Source organism: Monodelphis domestica, chromosome 1 (genome assembly GCF_027887165.1).
Source record: "Monodelphis domestica isolate mMonDom1 chromosome 1, mMonDom1.pri, whole genome shotgun sequence".
In the NCBI taxonomy this organism is placed as follows: domain Eukaryota; kingdom Metazoa; phylum Chordata; class Mammalia; order Didelphimorphia; family Didelphidae; genus Monodelphis; species Monodelphis domestica.
The window spans coordinates 392,224,527-392,245,728 of NC_077227.1; the positions used below are offsets into that span (position 1 = coordinate 392,224,527).

At 37.4% G+C, this 21,202-nt stretch overlaps 1 protein-coding gene across 4 annotated transcripts in view; it reads left to right on the forward strand.

The window, feature by feature from the left end:
• Window positions 1-21,202, forward strand: part of RNF130 (ring finger protein 130) — a 125,274-nt gene that overhangs the window by 28,210 nt on the left and 75,862 nt on the right. For all 4 annotated transcript variants that reach the window (XM_016425076.2, XM_007474178.3, XM_007474177.3 and 1 more), the window contains exon 3: window positions 19,858-20,108. In XM_016425076.2, the coding sequence (XP_016280562.1) occupies window positions 19,858-20,108 (251 nt within the window). The remainder of the gene's footprint in view (window positions 1-19,857; window positions 20,109-21,202) is intronic.

The following is a 21,202-nucleotide window of genomic DNA, read 5'->3' on the forward strand; positions in this document are numbered from 1 at the left end:
TGCATAATAACTTCACATCTTGTCTCAAAGGAGAGTTGGTAGAAATCCCCATTCTTTCTGTAGTTAATAACCCATTCTGGTAGTTTCACCAGAACCATAAGAAACCTGCTTAAAAACTGCCAGGATTGAGAATTTATTCATTGCTCAGTCTTCTTTTGTTCCTCAGTGCATTGGATTTTTTTTATAATAGCATGCAAGTAGTTATGTTGAAACCACTGGTCCCTATGGTGTTTAAATGAATGCTAATCACAGTGGCAAAGTTATTAGGAATTTTTCAGTCTGGTCCCAGAAGCACTGAGAACTGTTTTTGTCTAAGCAGACAGTGGAGTTAGCTTGCCAGCAGGATTCACATTGGATTCATTGTTTAGAATTGATAATGTTAGCACTCCTGCCTACTCAGAGGGAAACAAAATAAAAGTCAGGAAAAGGAATTCTCATATCATGTCAGGACATCGGAAATTTATTAAGTCTTGAGTAATCAAAACAAATTCCTATCTCTGCCTACATCCTGAGCTGTTTATACTCTAGCTCTTCACTGACCCCAGAACCTTCTTTCTTAAATATGTTCCTATATTTTTCTGCCAGAAGAAACAAAAAGGCAAAAAGGAAGTATAAAGAACAAGACCAGACTAACAACAAGGTAGCTCACATTGAAGCAGCATCAGGGTTCTTCAAAAGATCCATGAACCAGGGCAGTCCCTTACTATAGTGTTTCCAACAGTAACTTGCAGTAAGCCTATTACAAGGAAAATCAACAACTTTTGATTAGGGTCTGTCAAGATCACAAGAAAGAACAAGAGCAAATTCCAGCTTTGGGACTGTGCAAGGAGAAAGAAACAGAAAACAGAACAAGATCAAAACCTAAGTCAAGCTACTAGAAAATGTAGTCAAAACTCGGGAATTCCTACAGAAGATGGGCATCCACCACTTAGAAGAAAAAGAGAGCTTGAAATATATCCAAATGGCAAAAGATAGTCTTACAACCAAGAATAACCCAAATAGTATAATTCTACAGAGGAAAAATTTGTACCTTTAATGAAACAATGATCTTCCAGATATTCCTGAAGAACAGGACAGAACTAAACAGAAACAAATTTAAACACAAGTCAACAGAAACATAGAAAGATAAATGCATTTGATCAGTTGGAAAAGACTACCATAATAGTATATATTCTAATAGAGCCAAGGGGGGGAAGAAGTAAGTGCCCTCTCAAAAGCTTAATGTTTTCCCAAAGGACGATAAAAGAATGTCTACCCTTTGATCCAGCCATAGTACTGCTAGGTTTGTACCCCAAAGAGATAATGGACAAAAAGACTTGTACAAAAATATTCATAGCTGCGCTCTTTGTGGTGGCCAAAAATTGGAAAACGAGGGGATGCCCTTCAATTGGGGAATGGCTGAACAAATTGTGGTATATGTTGGTGATGGAATACTATTGTGCAAAAAGGAATAATAAAGTGGAGGAATTCCATGGAGACTGGAACCACCTCCAGGAAGTGATGCAGAGCAAGAGGAGCAGAACCAGGAGAACATTGTACACAGAGACTAATACACTGTGGTATAATCGAACGTAATGGACTTCTCCATTAGTAGTGGTGTAATGTCCCTGAACAACCTGCAGGGATCTAGGAGAAAAAACACTATTCATAAGCAGAGGACAAACTGTGGGAGTAGAAACACCAAGGAAAAGCAACTGCCCAACTACAGCGGTTGAGGGGACATGACAGAGGAGAGACTCTAAACGAACACTCTAATGCAAATACTAACAACATGACAAAGGGTTCGAATCAAGAACACATGTGATACCCAGTGGAATCACGCGTCAGCTATGGGGGGTGGGGAGGAGGAAAAGAAAATGATCTTTGTCTTTAATGAATAATGCTTGGAAATGATCAAATAAAATATTATTTAAAAAAACAAAACAAAAAAAAGAAGACCTGAATTCAATTAGGATTTCTACCACAGGCACTTAATTATCTGTGTGACTTCAAGTAAGTCCTTATTCCTCTTTTAATCTGTTTCATCATCTATAAAAATGAATATAACAACAGCAACTGACTGACAGGATTATTGTAAGAATCAAATAAAATGGTGGATGTAAAGGAAAAAAAGCTTAATTTTTTAAGCAGAAGTTGTGGGAGTTATTTTGATGGATTTAGGAGAGGGAAGATGTAATATACTGGGAAGGAAAAGAAGGGGAAGGAACTCACCATCTTGTGGAATCGGGTGTATGAAGTGATGACTATATAGACATGCAGGAAGGAGTAGGTAGAATAGGCATTGAATTTCATATGAACCTTGCTTTCATCTGAACAAGGCAAAGAAATGTTAAACACACCCACAGAATTTGATGAAAAAAATACATTAAACTCAACAGAACAGAGAAAAGAGAAGGGGAGAGGAAAAAGTTAAAGGACAGAATTGTGGAGGAAGTAGTTATAAGCAAAACAAACTCCAACATGGGGGCAAGGCAGCACATGAAGGGAAATTTAAGAGGAAAAAGCAAAAACTTTTGAATGGGGAGGAAGAGAGGAGGAGAGCAATAGATCAGTAGTTGGGCATTCTTTTCCTTTACTGTCTTTTCTCTAAAAGGGGGAGGAACAAAAAGGAAAGATTACAAGAAACAGGATGGAGAAAAATACAAAATCAGTGGCCATAACTACGAACATGAATAGGATGTCTAGAATTAGAGTTATCTAGGAGAGCAGAATGGATTAGGAAGCAAAATTCAGCAATATGTTGTTTACAAGACACATGCTTGAAATAAAGTTTCACAAAGCATGACAATAAGAAAGTAGAGCAAAATCTATTATGCTTTAGGTGAACACAAAAAATACAGTACAGTAATGTTTTCAAACAAGTGACAGTAAGGATTAATGTGATAAAAGGAGACAAGCAAGGAAATTATACTTAACGTACAGATAAACAATCATGTCCATCAGATGGCATGGCATCTAAATACTTAAGAGAAAGGTGAAATTAATTGCAAGGAGTAGGCAATAAAATTATATTAATGGGGGACCTTAATGTACGCCTTTAAGACCTAGACAAGCCAACATAATCACAGGAAAGAAGTTAAGAACCTAAATTGAATTTTAGAAAAGTTAGCTAAAATGGACCTCCAGTGGTTACTGGGTGGCAATAGAAAGGAGAATGCACATTTTCAACAACAAAAATTGACCATATTTGAAAGCATTTAAAGCCTGAACGACAAATGTAAAAAATCAGAAATATTAAATATATTATCTTCCTTAAGGAATAAAATTTTCATTCAAAAAGGATATTTAAATAAAAGATTAACAGTTAATTAGAGATTAATTTAATTCTGAAGAATTAGTGTGTCAGAGAACAAGTCATAGAAACAATGGGAAATGTCATAAAAGATAATTATAGTAACTAATACACAATGTTCCATAACTTATGAGTTATAGTTAAAGCAGTCCTTAAGCGAAAAGTTTATCTAAATACTTTCATCACACAAAAAAAAGAACAAATAAATGAATCTGATATGCAGCTAAAAACTAGAAAAAACAACACTTAAAAAAAAGTACCGGGGGCAGCTGGGTAGCTCAGTGGATTAAGAGCCAGGCCTAGAGACAGGAGGTCCTAGGTTCAAATTTGGCCTCAGACACTTCCCAGCTGAGTGACCGTGAGCAAGTCACTTGATCCCCATTCCCTAGCCCTTACCACTCTTCTGCCTTGGAACCAATACACAGTATTAATTCCAAGATGGAAGGTAAGGATTAAAAAAAAATACCAAATCCAATACCAAATACCAAAAATCAAAAAAGAGTTTACCAACAAAAAAAGGCCCTTTGTGTTGACAAAACGAGGAGCTGTTAACATATGAAATAAAGTAATAATAATAAAATACTCTGACTTTTAAAAGAGATAATACCAAACTGTTTATCCAAAAATAAAAAGGAATAATAGCAATTAAAGATGAAATAAACTATCAGAAATTATCTAGCCTATTGATATGCCCCAAAACTGATAGATTAGATGCAGTGGATACAAATTTACAAAAATACAAGATAGTAAATGTAACAAAATAAGAAATACATTATTTAAATAACTATCAGAAAAAAGCGACAAACCTGAACTATTTGCAAACATTGGAAAGAAGAGAGTCTTTCAAACTTTTTCTGTTATATGATCTTCACTACCTAAACCAAGGAGAAACAAAGTTGAAAATAAAAACCATAGAACAATTTTCTTTTTTTTAAATCAATGCAAAGATATTGAAATCTTTTTTTGAACTCTTTCAGAATCTAAATCCAGTTCATATTTTTCTTTTGGACTTTGTGTGTGTTTGCTTTGCTTTCACTGTCCCCTTCTGTATCTATGCCTTGCTCTTTGTCTCCATAAAAAATTCTCTATAGTTAAGTGGTTTTTGTTTTTGTTTTTAATGTTTGTTCATTTTCCCAATCTTTTTAAAGGTAGGCTCAGTTCTCAGGGAAGTTGGAGTACCCTCTTAAACTTTAGTCCTTCCTTGATGCTTTCCTTAGCCTTATTTCTGGGTTTCTGTAAGTTTCAGGTTTTCCAAGGCAGTATGATGGCCTATGGACTGGGAGCTCTGAGAAGTACCTCCCATTGCTGATTCAGCTACCCACTGAGACTGCTGATAGCTCAAATTCTCACCTCAGGCTTGGGTATAGGCTTTTGGTTTCACTCTGGGCTTGTTCAGGTCAGGCAAACAACACTGCACACTGCCTGTCCTAGGGCTTCACCTTGAGTTTTTGGCAAGGAGATTATGGGGCCCAGCTTCAGGTCTGACGACTGCCCCAAACTGGGATCTATGTCCTTACCACAAGCCCAGGCTGGGACTCTTGGCCTTGCTCTGGGCCCACACAGATCAAGCTGTGCAACACAGACTGCCCTGAGCTGAAATTCCAGACCTTACTGCAGGTTTGCTTAAAACTTTAAGGGGAGGGGGTGGTGGTGTGTTCGGTTGGACCTATTTGCCCAGGCAGGGTCTCAGGGTCTGGATGTTGACTTGATATTGGGTTCAGAACTTGGCACAGTAGATGGGGAGTGGGGGGGTCACTCTTGACTTGTGCCTTATTCCTTTCTGTAACCTCCTGCTGACTGTGCTCCCCTCTCAAACCTAGTGCCCCAGATGTTCTCTGCCTACATTTCTGTAGCCTCCTGCTGACTGTGCTCCTTTCTCACTCTAGTGCCCCAAATGTTCTCTGCCTACCTTTTAGATCAGTGGTTCTCAACCTCTCAATTTGTAGCAATGAGAATACATAATGCATATCAGGTATTTACATTCTGAATCATAACTGTAGCAAAATTACAGTTTTGAAGTAGCCACCAAAATAATTTTTTGGTTTGGGGTGAGTGCAACATGAGGAACTATATTGCAGGGTCACAGCATTAGAAAGGTTGAGAACCACTGTTTTAGATTGTTCTCTTCTTGAAAGTTGCTTCACTCTCTCTTCTTGTTGGTTCTTTCACTCCTGTATTTGTTTTGAAGTGTTATTTTAAGATTGGTTGGAGAGGATTCTCATGATGGTTTTGAGCTTCCCTGCTTCTGTTCCACCATCTTGGCTCTGGAACCAATGCAAAGATATTGAACAAATGTCAACAAAGAGAATACAACACATTAAAATTTTTTATACCATAACTAAGTTGGATTTATATTAGGAGTATATAATTAGTTTACTACAAAGAAAACTATAGGCATAATAGGACATGTCAATAACAAATAATAACAAAACTATCTGATTATATATGCTGAAAGTGATTTTTAGTAAAATACAGCATCCATTTTTTTAAAATTAGAAAATATAGGAATAAATGACCTTTCTTGGATCTGGTAAGTAGAATCTATCAAAAACCAAAAGTCAACATTATGTGCAGTAGAAAAAAAGGCTTTTCCAGTAAAAGTAAGCATAAAGCAAAAATGATGTCATAGTTATAGAGAAAAAAATTAACACAAAATTAATGGAAACAAATTCTGCAGTTACAGAATATTTTTTAAATCTACATAAATCATCAGTTCATGTTACCAACAAATCTAGCAGAAAGATAAATGTGAAATTTCATTGAAAATAAATGTAAAAGAATAGACTATTTGGGAATCTGTCTACCAAGAAACCCATAGGAATCATGTGAAAACATATTACAAATTGCTCCATACAGAAATAGACCTAAGTAATTAGAGAAATGTTCATTTTACATGAATATCCCAGACACTTCCTAGATGTATGGCCCAAGGCAAATCACTTGACCCCCATTGCCTAACCCTTACCACTCTTATGCCTTGGAACCAATACACTGTATTGATTTGAAGACAGAGGTAAGGATTTTTTTTTTGTTTACATAAATAAACACCCTTGGTTTAAAAAAAACTGATTTATTTAATGCTTTATCTATCAAATGAACAAAAAATGACTGTAGAGCTGAGATTGAGGGGGCAGGTATGGTAACAGAATTCAGCTGGTGAAACAAAAGATCAAGGATGTCAAAGGAAATCCTTAAAAAAAGAAAAGTATGAAGGAAGAGAACATGAGTATCAGATCTCCACAATACTACAAAGTATTAATAGTCAAAACTATTTGGTACTGTTTTTAAAAAATTAATAAATTAGTCAGACAGATTAAGTACATAATATATAGGGGGGATTTTAATTTTTAGATTATTGCCACATAATTTAATAAAGTAAGATGCCAACTCCTGGGGTAAGGACTCAATTTTCAACAAATATGGGAAAACTGGAAAGGATTATGAGAGAAATTAGATATAGACCATAATTCACAACACATTTCAAAAGTTAAATTCTAAATGGATTTAGAATTGCTCGTTTGAATTTACCTTTTTATGTTTCTCTTGACTTCTATCTTTGAATTTTAAAGTTTCTACCCAGTTCCAGATTTTTCATAAGAAAAAATCAGGAGTCCTTGATTTCATTATAGGTCTGTTTTGCCTTCTGTAAGATTATATTCAGTTTTATAGGGTAAGTTATTATTAGTTATAAACCTATGTATCTTTTGCATTTTGGAATATCATATTTAAAGTTCACTATGCCTTTAAAGTGGTAGCTGCTAAATCAATATGTGTTAAGATTAAAATTGCCAAACTGTGGCAGGTAAAAATTTAGTTTCTCTGCTAGAAGTATTATATTTTATGAGGTTTATTAAAGGTTAAGAATTTAAGAAAACACAAGTAACAAAGCACGTGCCTAGGAGGGCCAAGAGGCCCATTCAATTTCACTTACATCACGAGAGACGCATCTGCTTGGAAGCGGAAGTAGCAAGAGAACTCAGTAGGCTTTTACAGCCAGTTAAATAGAAATTTTGACCTTGCCCAGGTGGAAATCTCAGATTAGAGGGCATCTTGGGAACTAGAGCAAGGACTTCTGGGGTTCAAATCTCCATTTTTACAATTCTCTATATGATCATTTGGGAAGAAGAACTTCCCCAAAGGATCATGAAAACAATCAATTTAAAGATTACAATAATTTGAGGATAGGGGGGGGGGGGGAACAAAACCAATAATTGCTGGACGCATTGACAAAAAGCCAGTTGGGGGCAGTCCCCTTTGCCATGAAAGTATACATACAAATAAATGTTCAATCAACCACACCCAAAGTTCATTTTTGATCTTCTTGTGCAGCTTATGGTCTAGAGGCTTCTTCATGGTGTTTTCTCCAAACAGTTCCGTTTCTGGATTCAGAGAGGTTGCATCTTTCTTTACCTAAAATTCTTCTTAAAAGGAATTTAAAATTGCAATTTAAAATAATAATATTTTTACATTTCCCCATCTTGAGGGTGATTGAAAAACACAGGGATCACTTAGGGATGCACGGTTGAGTTATGAGGTATATGAATCAATTGGCAAGCAAAATTAAAAAGATATCAGAAAATCCAAATAAAAAGAAAATTTCTGGATGAAAATATAGACTATCAAAGTCTTATGTGTAAAAATTCCAAGTAAAGGAAAAATAAATCTATAACAGGTCCTTGAATCAGGGACCAATTAAAATGATCTAAGCAATGATGCATTTACCCAGTCAGTAGCCAGGACTACAGAAAGTTACCACACTAAGAAAGACAGAAAAGGGACTAGATTATAGGAGCCAGGTAGGAGACAAGGTTTGGGATACTCTTCTGTAAGTATTTTCACGAAGAGTGTGGATACACAAGGAAGGCCTATGTCATAACAAATGTTAAACATAGCAACCTTGAGTCTTCACACTAGGTTCAAGACCTTTGTATTGACTTGGAATTGCATCAGTCCAACCTGGATTGGTTTTTCTTTGGCCCTATGCAATGGTTCTTTTGTGTATATCTTGTCCTGGAATCAGACAGAAGTATTAAAGTCCCATAATTTTTTTCAATAATTAGTGGCATCATTTTTATAGTCTCAAGCTCTTTGAGGCATGCATTAGCAAATGTATTTTAAACTTATATTACTGCAAAATCAAAAAAGTTAAAGAAAATCTCAATACTGGTGACATGTGCTTCAAATATGAAAAGGAGAGGAAAAAAAGAAATAGTATATTGCACATGCAAGAAAAATATAATAAAGAGTTTTAAAATTCAAAAATATAGCTTATAATCATTGACACACTGTGTCAGCTAAGAAAATATAGAATACAAGGCATTCTCATCAAAAATGAGATCCATTTCCTCTTCCTATCTGGCCATGATCCACTGTGAGTGTAAGCAAATGAATTGAACAAGGTAACATTTTTCATTTTTAAAGAACAGTAGTACAAATATGTAGATATCAGTATCCCCAAAATTCTCAATAGCCCAATTAATTACAATAGCAAACAAACACACTATCATATTTCACATAAGTTGCTGTAGTGGTAGTCTCTCGGTTACCTAGAATGACAATTGTCTTTGTGCATTATCATCTATTGATGTACCCTCATGTGGCTTTGAAGTCCAAAGACTGAGGCACAGAGTTTGTGGCATATGGGGCATGGGACACCAGTTGTTACGGGAGGTGCGGTTGTGGCCTGATGTTGGCATTCATGCGCAGTGGCAAGACGTCGACGTCGCTCATCTTCAAAGGTGGCGGCAGCATGGTTAATGTGGGTTCTCCAGCTGCTTCTGTCAGAGGCAGCGAGTTCTAGTTGCTTTGGTGTAATGCCAGCCCACTTCAAGTTTGACTTTAGCTGATCCTTGAATCTTTTCTTTGGTCGGCCTTGTTTCCGGAGTCCAGCTGACAGTTCACCATAGAATACCTGTCTTGGTATTCGCTGTGGGTCCATGCGAATGACATGTCCAGACCATTGTAGCTGGGTTTTGAGGACCATTACTTCGATGCTGGTGGATTTGGCTCTGTCAAGGACTTCCTGGTTGGTGATTCGGTCCTGCCATCAGATCCTCATGATTGACCGGAGGGAGCGTTGGTGGAATTGCTCCAGCTGTTTCATGTGCTTCCGGTACAGTGTCCATGTCTCACAACCATACAGGAGCGAGCTGAGGACCACTGCGTTATACACTTTGAGCTTCGTCACAGTGCTTACACCTCTGTGTTGGAGGACTTTGCAGCGCAGCCGCCCCAGTGCCTGGCTGGCCTTTTGGATCCTGGCATTAATCTCGTGGTCTAGGGACCCTTCGTTAGCGATGGTGCTGCCCAGGTACTTGAAAGTGTTGACGTTAGAAAGCTGCGTGCCGTCAATTGTAATACACGGCTGGTTCGTTGGCCTCCCTGGTGCAGGTTGGAACAGCACCTCTGTTTTGCTGAGGCTGATAGTCAGGCCAAACAGTTTTGTTGCGGTGGAGAACCTGTCCACAATGGTTTGGAGATGATTTTCTTGGTGGGCCATGAGAGCACAGTCATCTGCGAAGAGAGCTTCCAGGATGAGTCTCTCTGTTGTCTTTGTTTTTGCAGTCAGGCGGCGAAGGTCGAATAGTGAGCCATCCAGTCAGTATTTGATGTAGACGCCCAGGTCTAGATCCATCACAGCATGTCGTAATACTTGGGTGAAGTATAGGTTGAATAGTACCAGAGCAAGGACACAGCCTTGTTTCACGCCATTGGAGATGTTGAAGCAATCAGAAGTCTCTCCACCAGATAGGACTTCCCCTGTCATGTCGACATGAAAGAGCTGGATCAGTTTGACAAATTTTGCTGGGCAACAGAGCTTGCTAAGGATCACCCCCAATGCGTCCCTGTTCACTGTGTTGAATGCCTTTGTCAGGTCTATGAAGACAATGTAGAGACTCAGGTTCTGCTCAAGGCATTTTTCCTGCATTTGCCTCACCGTGAAGACCATGTCAATGGTGCTACGATCTGGTCAGAAGCCACATTGTGATTCAGGCAGGTTCTGCTCTGAAACAGATGATGGGAGTCTGTTGAGTATAACACGGGCGAGGATCTTTCCAGCAGTGGATAGTAGTGAGATGCCTCTGTTAGTTGTCACAGGCTGCTCGTGAGCCTTTGTTCTTGTATAGGGCTACGATGGAGGCATCTCTGAGTTCTGGGGGCATGTCTTCCTCTTCTCATATGCTGGTCAGCACTATGTGGAATGCCTGGAGCGCCTTTCCATTTAAGGCCTTGTACACCTCGGTTGGGATCCCATCTTTACCGGGTGCCTTGCCTGCACTCATTTTTTTAATAGCTTTTTGGACTTCCTCTATTGAAAGAGGGACGTCAAGTTGTTCAATGGTGTGGTTTTGGGGGATCTGGTCAAGGGTGCTTTGGTCAACTGAAGAGGGTCGATTGAGAAGCTGACTGAAGTGTTCTTTCCACCTGTTCCTGATGCCTTTTTTATCTTTTATGAGAGTGTCACCGTCAGAGGATAGCAAGGGAGTGGTGGTGGGTTTTAATGGCCCATAGACAGTCTTAAGGGCACTGAAAAATTGTTTGTGGTTTTTTGTATCAGCAAAGCGCTGGATTTCTTCTGCCTTTTTTTTCCCACCATTGGTCTTGCATCTTCTTGATCTCACACTTTGCCGTGGCTTGGAGAGACTTGAATCTGTCCTTTTTAGGAGCAGAGTTTGGGTTATTTTGCCACTCCATAAAGGCTTTGTGCTTTTTGCTCAATAGGTCTTCAATAGCAGTGTTGTTCTTGTCGAACCAGTCCTGGTGGTTGCATTGTTTGGGGCCTAGGACTGCCTTTGATGTTTCCTTCACTGCATCTCTGAACTGGTTCCATTTTTCGGTTGAGCTTCCAGTGAGTGGTCCCTTGGCAGACAGCTTGTTGTCCAGGCAGGACTGGAATGTTTGCAAATAAGATGGATCTCTAAGACGACTCACGTTGTAAAATGCGCGAACTGTCTGGGCACGTTTTGGATGGTGAGGCGCAATGCGCATTTGAAGGGTCACTCTAACCAATCGGTGGTCTGTCCAGCATTCAGCTCCTCTCATGGCTCTGGTGATCTTTACATCCTGGCTGTCTCGCCGGCATACAATGATGTAGTCAATGAGATGCCACTGTTTTGATCTTGGGTGCATCCACGTTGTTTTATATTTGTCGCCATTCTGAACACAGTGTTCGTGATGGTGAGTTCGAACTCTGAGCATTTGCTGAGTAGCAGTAGGCCGTTGTTGTTCATTTTGCCCACGCCGTGTTTGCCGAGCACTCCTTTCCATCTTTCATGGTCCTGGCCAACGCGGGCATTGAAGTCTCCCAGTAGTATCAGCTTGTCATTTATGGGCACTGAGTGCAGGACGGCACTCAGGTCAGAGAGTAGAACTGCTCGATGGTCTCCTCTGTGCTGGTCAGTGTAGGGGCATATGCGCTGATGATTGTGGCATACTGGTCTTTGCTGAGAGGCAAACAGATCTTCATGAGCCTCTCGCTGATGCCCACAGGCAAGTCTGGCAGCAGTTCTGAGCAAACTGGTCTTGATGGCCAGGCCAACACCGTGGATTCTGTCTTCATTTGAGGCTCTACCTTTCCAGAAGAAGGTGTATCCAGTGGTGGGTTCGCTGAGTGATCCCTCTTCTGGTAGGCGTGTTTCACTTAGGGCTGCGATGTTGATGTTATACCGTGCCAGTTCTTTACCGATTAGAGCTGTTCTCTCAGGTCTTGGGGTATTCTCTCTGTCAAGTAATGTCCTGATGTTCCATGCTCCTAGTAGGAGTTTCTTTGTATTTTTTTCTTTGATTTCGACCGCTTAAATGGATGACCCGCCAGCCACGGTGTGCTGACCGGGTGTTTGTAGGGCAGGCAATGTTTGGGACACCTTTTCTAGTCCCCTCCCTTGATTAGGATGAGCAGTACTGTCCTAGAGAGGGTTGCTCAGTCGCCCAGGATGCTGCCGAATGTCCCTGATGCCCACAGGGCCAAGAGACCACTGGTCCGTGGGCCACCTACGTGCAGGATCGTGACTACAACTGCCAGTGGTCACCTCCACCTGTTGCATCACCACTCCCCCATCGCTGCAGGTCTTGAAGAGGGTGGATGGGGTTAGTGTTGCTGTATGGCATTTTTAAAAGCCTATGGATTGATGGATATTTGTCACAATTTTTCCAAATATAGCAAATCTTTCAACCTTGGTAAAAATATTTTTAAACAAAGTAAAACTTATTTTGGGTTAAGAACATCATCAAGAAATCTAGATATCATTCTGGTGGAAGTAAAGTGAGCTGAAGAGTTATAAATGAGAGATGCTCCTTTTTTGGAGGCTTTTTAGAGGTACAAATGCCCTGGGATTAACTGCCCAACTTCCATTCACATCTTTAGAAATGCAGGAAGGTTGGGGGTTATAATTATATTTCACTTCAGCTACTAGAATGGGCCTTACACCTCGTGTTAGGGGCAGGCAAAAATGACCAGAGATTAAGAAAAATTCTAAAAACCATGTCTAAAAAACCCTTAAAATCAATTGAGTTATTTAGCACATTAAATTTTCCAAAGGTTGTTATAGCAATTTTTCTTTTCTTTGATGGAGTTCATCTATCCTCTATGTGACAATTTACAAAGTGAAAAATAGAAAAGCTGTTTTTTATATGGGCCTAATCAATGTTTGTTCAGAATAGTTATAGGGGAAAGGCAACAGAATTTAACAGTAGTTAAAACTCAGTACATTAAAATGAACAGTATAACAGAATAATATTGAATGTAGTAATATATGAACTTAAAATATGAACTTAAATAACAAAGTTAAATCTTAAAGCAATCAGTAGAATGCAATAGAATACAGAGATTTTTATAAACCATTAAAGTCTGAAATGCCTTAAAAATATAACCTCCAGTCTCTTTAAAGTTCCTTGAGTTTTTATGCATTTAGATGCCTATTGTCAGAAGGCAGAAGATTGGTATGGGCTAGGCAATGGGGTTTAATCAACCTGCTCAGGGCCATACCGCCAGCAAGTGTCTGAGACCAGATTCCAACTCAGGACCTCCCATTTCTAGGCCTGCTCTCAGTCCACTGAACCACCCAACTGCCTCCCCAAAGTTAGCTAAAGAGTTGCAGAGAGCTGAATTTTTCTCCTGAATCTCAAGTGAGATTAATGAAAGAACCAATATAGTTAAAAGATATCCTTTTAAATAGCCCATTGCTTGTAAGTTCCTGTTTGGAAAAGTCTCTTCCTTCTTTCTCTTTCTTTCACCCCTTCTGAGATCCACCCCCGTTTTTTTGTTACCAGCTGGTTTTTGATCCTGAAGAAATTGGGTCTGCTACCAGCAGCCTGGGTGATCAGCTGGGCCAGGTGAGCAAGACAGAGACCACCGGGGTGGGCAGGGCTGGGACAGGAATGCAGGCAATCGGGACCAGGTGAGCCACAATCTGGGTCAAACAGCAAACAGGTCTGGAGCGGATGGCTGAAGGCAGGAAGGGCTGGGCCGGGCCTGGAATGGCTGGAACGAGCTGGATCAGCAACAGCTTTGCAAGGGTAAAAAACCTTGACCAGAGAAACGTGGCTTAAAAAAAAATTTCTAGGCAGTAGCTATTAAAGGCCGAACTAAAGATCAGTAAAGAAAAGAATCAGAAGATTGAGAGTATTTCGTTTTTCCGACATGGTAAGCCAAAACTGTTACGATTAGAATCGCCAAACTGTGGCAGGTAAAAATTTAGTTTCTCTGCTAGAAGTATTATATTTTATGAGGTTTATTAAAGGTTAAGAATTTAAGAAAATACAAGTAACAAAGCATGTGCCTAGGAGGGCCAAGAAGCCCATTCAATTTCACTTACATCACGAGAGACGCATCTGCTTGGAAGTGGAAGTAGCAAGAGAACTCAGTAGGCTTTTACAGCCAGTTAAATAGAAATTTTGACCTTGCCCAGGTGGAAATCTCAGTGAGATTAGAGGGCATCTTGGGAACTAGAGCAAGGACTTCTGGGTATTGAAGTCCGGGGTTCAAATCTCCATTTTTACATATGTGATCCTGATTACACCTCTCTATTACTTGAACTCTTTATTTCTGACTTCTTGAAATATTTTTTTGGCCTAACAGCTCTGGATTTTGTTATGTATTGGGGAATTTTCATTTTAGGATTTATTTCCTGAAGTGACTGGTAAATTGTTTGTTTTTTTTTTAATTTTCACTTTGTCCTCTAGTTGAATAGATGTGGCCATTTTCTTTTATGATTTCTAGAAAAATTATATCCAAGTTCTTTTGTTGGTCATGACTTTTAAGTAATACAGGGATTCTTTAAACTGATTCTCCTTAATCTGTTTTCTAGGTCATTTTTTTTTATAAGAGATACCTTACATTTTCTTCTACTTTTCAGCCTTTTTACTTTGTTTTAATATTTATTGTACCATGGGACATTAACTTTTCTTAGAGCCATCTTAATTTTTAGGGACACTGTTGTTAGGGTGAGTTTTTGTTATTTTTCATACCAAGCACTTAATTCTCCTTCCAGAACTTTCATTTGCAAACATTATAGATGATGATACTATGTTAATGATGATAGTGATAGTGATGATGAAATATAACCTCACAAAATCAGAGAACAACTGAGAAAAAGAGCATATAGAAAACTTAGCATGAAATCTGTCTAAATTTGATCATACTGAGATAATTAATAGACAAAACCTGAAAGATGACACATAAGCTTAAAATAGATAGGCCAAAGAATTGGGAAGACTATCAATTGGGGAATGGCTGAACAAATTATGGTGTATGAAAGTAATAGAATACTATTTTGCTATAAGAAATGATGAAAGCACTGGTTTCAGAAAAACTTTGTGAAGACTTTATATGAACTGATACAAACCAGAACAGTTTATACAGTGACAGCAATATTGTAAAGATAATCACCTTTGACTTAATAACTCTGATCAACCCAGTGACCAACCATAATTCCAAAGGACTCATGATTAAACATGCCATACCTCTCCTGACAGAGATCCAATGGTTTCAGAGTACAGATTGATGTATATTTTCTTCTTTTTCTTTCTTTTCTTTTTAGACAGAGCTAATGTGGAATTTTTTTCCCATGACTATACATATTTGTAATGGGTTTTTCTTGCCAAATAGGAAATAAAATTAAATTTAATAAAGAAATAGATATCCTAGTATTTCCATATTTATTATTGGTGACAGTAATGGAGCCATCATATTTGAACTCAGACATTCAATAGTCGATATATTGTCTAATAACTATCTATGGCAGCTAAAAAGATGAACTCAGAAAGTAACTAGATTTGAACAAATATATACAAAAACCTGTTCTGGAGGAAACAGTTTTAAAGTTACTTGGAAATCAATTTTCAAAATGTCTTAAAGAGGAAAGAACATTTCCATAGAATTGGAAAACTGTTTTTACCTGTTCCTTCTCTTTCCCTTCACCACAACCACCTCCCCCAAAAGGGGGAAAACTTGAAAAAGGAAATTTGGATCAACAGGCTAAAAGATAGAGAACACATAAGATCTCATTTTGTCTATTGTTTATGGATTTTAAAAGTTTATTTGACTTAAGACAAAATATAGCTTCAAAGATTCTTCTTAAGTAAAAAAAAAACAAAACACAGATATGTTTGAATAATAATAGTCTGTGACAGGTGTGATTAGGGAGTCAACCTGCAGAGAATTAACACTAAGCAAGTCATAAAACAGGAAGACATATGCTCAACTAAGGAGTTTGCCAGTGTCACAGAGGATCTCATGTGGAGTCCAAACAGAATTCTTTTATTTACAGTGACATTTTTGCACATGCTCCTATTTGCAGATGATTTTTAGATTGATATTGTGCCTCAAGTTGCCACTGTAATCAAAGAATCACAAAATTCTGTGGGATCTAGTTGAAAAATCACCTAGACCAACAAATTCCAAAACAAGAATTATTTCTACCACAATCCTAACAAGTGATCATTCACTCTCTGCCTGAAGCCCTCCATCTCATTTCATCTCATTTGAACAGCTCCAGTTAGAATTTTTTTCTTACATTGAACTGAAATCTCCCTCTACAACTTTTATTTATTGTTTATTGTTTTTTCTGAAGACTGAATATTCCCAGTCCTTTCAACAAATTATCATAAGACATAGTTCTGAGCCTTCTCAATATAATCTTTGCCCTTTTCTGATCCCTCTTCAGTTTCCTGCTATCCCTCCTAAAATGTGTTATAAACATTTTCTATTTGAGTCTCACCAAGGTTGAGTACAGAATACAAAATACTTTCTTCAACCCATTAAACCCATAGATAGGTTTATGGTCTCTGCATTAACATGTCTTTTGGGGGAGTTTATTATATAGCATTCCATTCTACTTTTGGATAGGTCTGAAAATTGTAAGAAAATTCATAAACTCCTCATAGGTTTAGAGTTGGATGAAACTCTAGTTTATATTTAACCAAAATCTGGCAACCTTTTACTTCCTTCTCCACCCTCTCCTCCTTATTGGTCCTGGATATGCCCTCTGTAGCTAAACAGAATGACCATTTGCTCTTACATATGAAAGTCCTTTAAATATTTGAAGACATTATCTTTCCTCTGTACCTCAGAGGGTTTTAGCAGTGACTAAACATCACTTTAAAGAAGAATCAGAAACAAAAAAATCATTGGGCATGTATCATCTGTTTGCTCTACTGAGCAAATGAACTTTTTATTTTGGGGAATGCCAATAAAACATCCTTACTAAGGAGCAATTCAGCATGATCCTATTTAACTTTATTTATTAACCAAAATTATCATTGAAGCTCTAATTGCAGAACTGTTATCTTAATTTAAGAATTGAAAAAATTACTTTACAGCTACTCAGATATGGTGGTCATAGTTGTTATAATAACACACAAAGAATTTGACTTTGTAATGTTTCTAAGTATTTCATTCCCTGATGTAACAAATGTTCAACATTTCTGCTCTAAAATAGAGCTCACGGCCATAAAAGGTAACAACTATTTCCAGTCTACACTAAAATTATATTTTCCTCATGTGGCTGTTAGTATAGCCTCTTACAATTCATAGGGCCTTAAATTACCTTATATTTCCCCCTTTTCCTCAGGTCTGGAAAAGAACCTATATAACTATTATTTTCTAAACTGAATCAAACTATTTTGCTTTCTTTTATCAGTACAGTTAATAGTACTGAAAATTTTTATTATTGTGATCTGTGGAAATACAAGGGTACTCTATCATACCTACCCCCTTGTTCCCTGATTCCCTTCTTGGTAGAAGTTTCAGATTGAATCATTTGTGACTATTTCATCACTAAAGTCATAAAACTAACTCTTTATGATCCCATTTGGGATTTTCCTGACAAAGATACTGGAGTAGTTTACCGTTTCTTTCTCTAGCTCATTTTACAGATGAGGAATTGAGGCAAACAGGATTAAGTGACTTGTCCAGGGTGACACAGCACAGTAATGTGGAGCTTGTAAGACCAGATTTGAACTCAGGATGAGTCTTACTGATTCTGAGCCTAATGCTCTATCCACTGCAGCACTTATCTGCCCCAGATTGAATCATAGAGTTAGGATTCCCGCTTTCTTGAAGGTACATTAACTCATTTCATTTCTATAACTTGCACATTATAAAATGATGAATTAAATGAAGTTTTATTGTAACATTTTTTGGAAGAGTCTTAAAAGAAAAATTGCCTTGGGGTGATTACTTTATTTTTTGTATTTGTATCTCCAGTGTCTAGCAGAGTACCTGGCACATAAGAGGGCACCTAATAAATGCTTGTTAATTGATTGAATAGAGAAGTAAGACAAAAGCAAACAATCCATGCTCTGAAGGAGTGTTTATTCTGTCGACTGGAGAAGACACTGTTTATACATATATGAGGATGTATACACAAACATATAAATGAATGTATATACAAGATAGATAAAGCAGACATAAAGTAATCTTGGCTGGGAAACCAATGGAAGCTTAGAGAGAGCCAGGAAAGGAAAACCAGAAGAGGCCTGGACACTGTATTTCAAGAAATCATAAATAAAAACTGCATATATTTATTAGAACCTGAGAACAAAGTACAAATAGAAAAAATCCATCAATCCCCTCCTAAAAGAAAAAGTCATAACCAAAATCCAGTTCTTCCATATCAGAGAAAATATCACAGTCATCCAGAAATAAACGATTTTGAGTACTAACATTCTACAGTTAGGATCACACAAGAACTGACAGCTTTTAAACAAGAGGAGATAGGCAAAAAGAAAAGGCTTTCGATCAAGAATAACTTACCCTGGAAATCTGAATATAATCTTTTGAGGGAAATAGATATTTAATAGAATAGAGGACTTTTCAAAAATTTCTGGTAAAAGGACCAGAGTTGAGTAGGAAGTTTGAAATACAAACATAAGAATCAAGAAAATTCTAGACAGGTAAATTTATTTGAATTATCAGAAAGAGCTAATAAGTGGAGAAAAATCAAGTATCCTTTCAGATTTTTAATGTCTTCAGAGAGTATCCAGAAGTTAAATAAGAAAGAGGCAGACTTGGGGGTATATTGATTCTATTCTTAGGGGCTGAAGAGGAGAAAGAAGAAACACAAGAAAATATACATTTGTGTATATCTTGGTTAAGAGTTTTGTTTTTGTTTTTTAGTTAGAGGTGAGGAAAGAAGAGAAGACAGATTTTAATTGAAAAAATAAAATTTAACTTAAGGCTAAGAACCTTTAGTATCTAGATTTTTGTTTAGTTTTAGAGAGTAGAACTAAGACCAGTGAATATGTTGTTGTGTCATTTTTCTATTGCATCTGACTTTTCATAACCCCATTTGGGTTTTTTTTTTAGTAGAGATACTAGAGTGGTTTGCCATTTCCTTTTCCAGTTCATTTTACAGATCAAGAACTGAGACAAATGGGGTTAAGTAACTTGCCCAGAATCACACAGTTAGTAAGTGTCTGAGGCCAGATTTAAACAGACGAGTCTTCCTAATTCCAGATCCAACATACTATCCACTGTGCCACCTACCTGCCCCAGTAAATATGAGTTTCAACTAATTAGATTTCAGGTGGCAATAAGGCAATACTTCTTAACAATTAGATCTGTCCAAAAGGGTACTTCAGCAAACAGTAGATTGATTCCCCATTGTTGTAGGCCTTGACTGGAAGATTCATCCTCTGTGTCGAAGATAATTTAGAAGAGATGCCTGGGTTGATTTAGAGGAGATTTGGGGTTATACTAAATTATTTCTAAGATCCCTTCCTTCCTACCCTAATATTCTAACAGTTTGGCTTCAGAATCCAGTTGACAAGAGTTTCCTTGAGTGCAGTACTCTATATCTGCCATGGACTTTATTATTCTCTGAAGTTTCTAAGTAATCTTCCTGTCTATCCTCTCAGTTATTCTTTGGTAGCAACTATAAAATTACCTATTGATAGTAAAATACACTAATCATTGCTTCAGTTCTTTTGAATATTTAATCTGAAATTTTAAACTATAAAGGATGACAGCAAATGGCAAAGCAGTTTAGTTAAATTCCTCCTGTTTGTTTTATAACTTGACGTTGAGTCTAGATGTTAACTCAGTGACAAATCTTTTTATGTTGCAGGAACTGGAGATATTGTTGCTGTGATGATTACAGAATTAAGGGGTAAGGACATTTTGAGTTATCTGGAGAAGAACATCTCTGTCCAAATGACAATAGCTGTTGGGACTCGTATACCAGCAAAGAACTTCAGTCGTGGTTCTCTAGTCTTCGTGTCAATATCCTTTATTGTTTTGATGATTATTTCTTCTGCATGGCTGATATTTTACTTCATACAGAAGATCAGGTATACAAATGCCCGGGACAGAAATCAGGTGAGCTGCTAGTTCTCTACAAGATTAATGTTTGACAGTAATGAGCATATAAATATGTTAGGTGAGAAATACTTAATTTTTTTGTACTTTCATTTTTAAACTTGCAGCTAAGCTTCAATTGTTCTACATCTGTAATGGGGGGATTCAAAATGTACATATTTTTAAAGTCCCATTCATTTCTGTTAGAAAATAATCACTTAATTCTTAAGCATAACTTATCTTCAGCTCAGCACTTTGAGTTCATGAGTTTTTCATTGTGAGGATTCTTTCCATCAATGCAGATTACAGTTCCTGAATACCTTTGACTATCTTTCTGAGTTGATGTGGCCAAAAACTTCATCACTTGGTAGACAGTATTTTGGTAATGAGCCTCATTGTACTTAGGTTCCTTCATAGAACATAATACCTAGTACGTCATTGAGGCTTACCCACAGCTTGATAGTACCTTTCAGAGTTTGCACTCCATTAGTATAGCTCTTAAGAACCCAGGGTCAGCTTTATATCATGGTAATATGTGGAAGCAAGATTTAGTGGAGAGAGAGAGAGAGAGATCTTAAGGATTAATATATCTAGAAAAGTGTTCTGACTTAAATTTATGTTAAAGTTGGTCTTTCAGTTTTCCTGAAATTTCAGTCAATTAAAGATTAGAAAGTAAATGCTAACATATATATGGAGGCAAGTACTGTATAATGAACAAAATAAGCATTTCTCACTCTGTACCTGGGTATTGGTGTGGAAATTCATCTTTCAAATATTGTTCCATATAAGAAATTAATTTGGAAAGAGAAAACGTTTGTTGGTCCAAATTGATAAATTTATCCTCTTTACTAAGGAGATATATCTTATAATCTCCAACAGTTTATTTTATTTTTTAAATAGGTTTTTATTGATCTTTTGTTTTTATGATGCCTTGATTTTCACCTTGTATTCTTCCTCTTTCCCCCTCCAAGAGAGCCATCCTTTATTACAAAAAAAAAAAATTTTTTTTAAGGAAAAGAAAAAATTTCAGCAAAATCTATTAATACATTGAAAAAATCTGGCATTATATGCCATGTTCCATACCATAGAAACCCTATACTTTTGTAAAAAAAAAA